Here is a 3,568-nt window from a genome sequence, read left to right on the forward strand (position 1 = left end):
GCCACCGTGCCCCCCAAGTGTGTTATTCCTTTCATAATAATACAGAAAAAGTCTATTTTTTCTATAATTTTAGATTTTGTTTCTCTTTACTGGGTTTGAATTTAAACAAAAATAAACATTTGAAAAACTACATAGAGAGAGATTTTAAAATTATGTGTATTTTTACACATGGTGTATGTGCAGCATTGGAGAAAAGGAAATCTTAAAGGACTAAATATAAAGACTGTTACTGATTTAAAACCTCAGGACACTGACTAAAGATGCTCTATTTCTTTTTATGTAGATATTATAGTATACGCTCCAAATTAAAGGACCCTTTTTTTCCTTCAGGGTTCGACAAAGAAGCGCGCATGCGCAACTTTTTTTGTAGGGGGCGTGTTTGTGTAGCGCACGTGACGTCTGTTGCTGATCTACAAACTAAATTTCCCGGAAGTTGTAGAAGTAAATGAGGTTAAGCTCAGATATGTGTTCGTTGCCTGGACCAATCAGCGCTTGCTTTTCCCGTCACGTGTTCGAGAGAAAACGAGAGCACGGTAAGGTGAAATGGCGGAAAGAGAGCGTGTACAGTGGTGTGTTTTGGATATTTTGTGTGTTTAAAGCAGAACTGGTTAATCTGCTAGGTAGTGCACATCCTCGGGTTTTCCTGCTCCTGTAAGCCGGGCTTCGGCGGCTCCTCCCCGGGGAGGACCTGCGGCCTGTTCCGGTTAGCAGAGCAGAGAGCTGATGGAGTCAGTAGTGTAAAAGTCTAATGCTTACTAATCATAATAAAATTCGTATCAGATGAGGTTTGTGTTGGAAAACTGAGGTTGTGCATCATATAGCCTCAGCAATCTAACACCTGCTTTGTCAGACTACATCATGTTTAAGATAAACTGTAATATAAAAAACTATAATAGTAATAAAGTACTTGAGTAATTAGGAGGATACAGTAGAGGATGCATTCTGTAATTAGTATTTGAAGTAATTACAGTTTGAACTAAATTAGAGGTACCACTTTATCTCTTCTGAGACTAAAGCCTTGAGCATCGGTCGAAATCAATACCTGAAGCACTCCATGGAAGAAAAAAAAAATAATAATAATAATACATAGTTAAAACATGACTTAAGCCCTATTCGGACTGGATTAGTTTATCAGATGTATCACTTATACATCACTTATAAGTGAGGAAACTCTGGCATCTGGACAGTGAGAAAACGTTTAGGGTTGGAACGCCGCCTTCCTCGATGCTTGTTCTTGTTCTGTGTGTGAGATTCCCATGTTGCGGCTCATAAACAGCTTTAGTGTCATGTGGTCTGTAGCCCTATCCGGACAGGATTACATTTACACAGGGTTCTGGGGTAATTTCCTTTTTTACACCAGTTCCTCTGTGACTTTTTTCCATCCAGATTGGCCGTGTCTGTGTATTTCTCCATCCTCCTCTGAGAAAATTACAGGCCAAATCACTGGCTGTTTTTCCCCAATCTCAGCGATCGTCTGATAATTTTAGTCCCAGATACACATTCGTGATTTTCTATACAGATGCCACTTTGCGTTGGAAAAAAGAAAGATTTTTGACTGCTGTGACTTGTCGCATTCATCTCATAGCTCACGTATCAGACTTTAAGACTACGTTTACCTTATTTGTGGCCTTCAGAAGGTTTGCTGTAGTTTACCTTCCTGTTTGTTGTGTTAGAATTTGATCATTTAAAATAGTCCTAATGTTGACTGAGTTTTCTGAAAATACTGCAACTGTCATACCTATAATTTGTAAACCTGTATGTCTTGATGTTTTCACAGACAGGCTTCATCATGGCACCGCTCATCAGAACACGACAGACCGAGAAAATGATCAATGGGATCTCGACTCAGGTCGTTTGCACGGAATTCAGTAACTACATCTTCATCGTGCTTACACAGTATGGGAAGATTGGGACGCTGGTATCTGTAACACCTGACTCGAGATCCAGCGACATCAGCACAACCATGCTCACGACGAAAGTGCTGCTCGGAAAAGATGAGGTACTTACACGTCTTATCTGGTAGGCTATGGCTCAGTAGCAGCAGCATTTGTGATTCAGATTTCCACTTTTCCCTTTTTTTACAGGCTCTTACGCACGTCTATGCAAAAAACGTTGCAGCATTTGTTTGCCAGGAAGCAGGAAATCGACCTGTCCTTTTGGGGCTTGCACTTAAAGACTGCAGCGCTGAAAATCTGAAAACGCTCAGAGAAATGATCAAAAGCTGCCAAGTGTGGTGACCAAGAGAATCTGTGCCACAGTTGTGACACACAATGATCACTGTTGTGAATCTGTTTTTGTTACCTTTCTATTTATGTATAGATTTCTGACATCTATGTAAGATCAAGTCCTTTTATTATTACTTGAATAAATTCATGTTTTTTTCATTAACTACTAATGCATTGCCTGGATTAAAAAGAGTTCTGTCTTGAGCCTATTTCATAAAGAGAATGTACTGTAAGTAAATGACTTCAGGTAAGCCACAATAACAAATGTCACTATGACAAAACTAAAGAAAGAGTACAGAGAGTTACTGTAGAAACAGAGCTGAACCTAATAGCTTTAGCCCAGCCCTGATCCTGGTCCAGGATTACCCCCTGTCCTCCAGGGTTTAGTGTTTTCCCTGCTCTAACACACCCACTTTAACTCAGGAAGGGGTGTTAATTAGCTGATTAGCTATGTCAGGTGTATTGGGAGAAGGGAAAACACTGAAGTGTGTAGGACAGGACAGGGGGTACTCTAGGAACAGGGTTGAGAACTTGTGGGATAAAGCTTCACAAAAATTTATTCTTATGTTTTGGCCACTAATATTACACACTCAGAGTACAGAGAGGAACATATTACCCAAATCACCAATGTACACGATATGGCCAAAAGATTGTGGACACCTGACCACCACACCCATGTGCCTGTTGAACATCCCATTCCAGATTTAGTCTGTCTTTACTGTTATAATAAGCTCCACTCTTCTGGGAAAGCGTTCCACTAGATGTTGGAGCGTGGCTGTGGGGATTTGTGTTCATTCAGCTACAAGAGCATTAGTGAGATCAGGCGCTGATGTTGGTGAGGAGGTCTGGTGTGCAGTCGGTGTTCCAGTTCATCCCAAAGGTGTTCAGTGGGGTTGAGGTCAGGGATCTGTGCAGGACACTCGAGTTCTTCCAGTCTAACCTTCACACACCATGTCTTCATGGAGCTCACTTTGTGCACAGGGGCATTGTCATGCTGGAACAGGTTTGAGTTCCAGTGAAGGGAAACTGTAATGTTACAGTATACAAAGACAATCTATATAATTGTGTGCTTCCAACTTTGTGATAACAGTTTGGCAAAGAACCACATACGAGTGTAATGGTCATATAGTGTATTTGAGAACCCTACATACACACATATACACACACACACACACATATATATATATATATATATATATATACACACACACACACACATATACATGGCATAATTCTCTTCATGCTTCATGATGTAAACTGTGATAGGAAATGAGTATATTGTGTAAATCAACTATTAGGACCAACAGGTGCGTTTAATCCTACGTACAATGAAAGCACACCTA

General features: G+C 40.4%; 1 protein-coding gene across 6 annotated transcripts; it reads left to right on the forward strand.

The window, feature by feature from the left end:
* Window positions 1–425: 425 nt before the first annotated feature.
* On the forward strand, window positions 426–2,388 carry psmg3 (proteasome (prosome, macropain) assembly chaperone 3). 6 transcript variants are annotated; one of them, XM_026929976.3, is made up of 3 exons: window positions 426–533; window positions 1,778–1,999; window positions 2,085–2,388. In XM_026929976.3, the coding sequence occupies exons 2-3, from the start codon at window positions 1,790–1,792 to the stop codon at window positions 2,235–2,237; spliced, it is 363 nt and encodes a 120-aa protein (XP_026785777.1). In that variant the 5' UTR covers window positions 426–533; window positions 1,778–1,789; the 3' UTR covers window positions 2,238–2,388. The 6 variants fall into 6 exon arrangements, with proteins under 6 accessions (XP_026785777.1, XP_034154302.1, XP_026785778.1 ...); XM_034298411.2 differs by having other exon boundaries at window positions 429–533; window positions 1,782–1,999; XM_026929977.3 differs by having other exon boundaries at window positions 518–569.
* Window positions 2,389–3,568: the final 1,180 nt, after the last annotated feature.

The sequence above is a fragment of the Pangasianodon hypophthalmus genome, chromosome 23 (genome assembly GCF_027358585.1).
Source record: "Pangasianodon hypophthalmus isolate fPanHyp1 chromosome 23, fPanHyp1.pri, whole genome shotgun sequence".
Lineage (NCBI taxonomy): Eukaryota > Metazoa > Chordata > Actinopteri > Siluriformes > Pangasiidae > Pangasianodon > Pangasianodon hypophthalmus.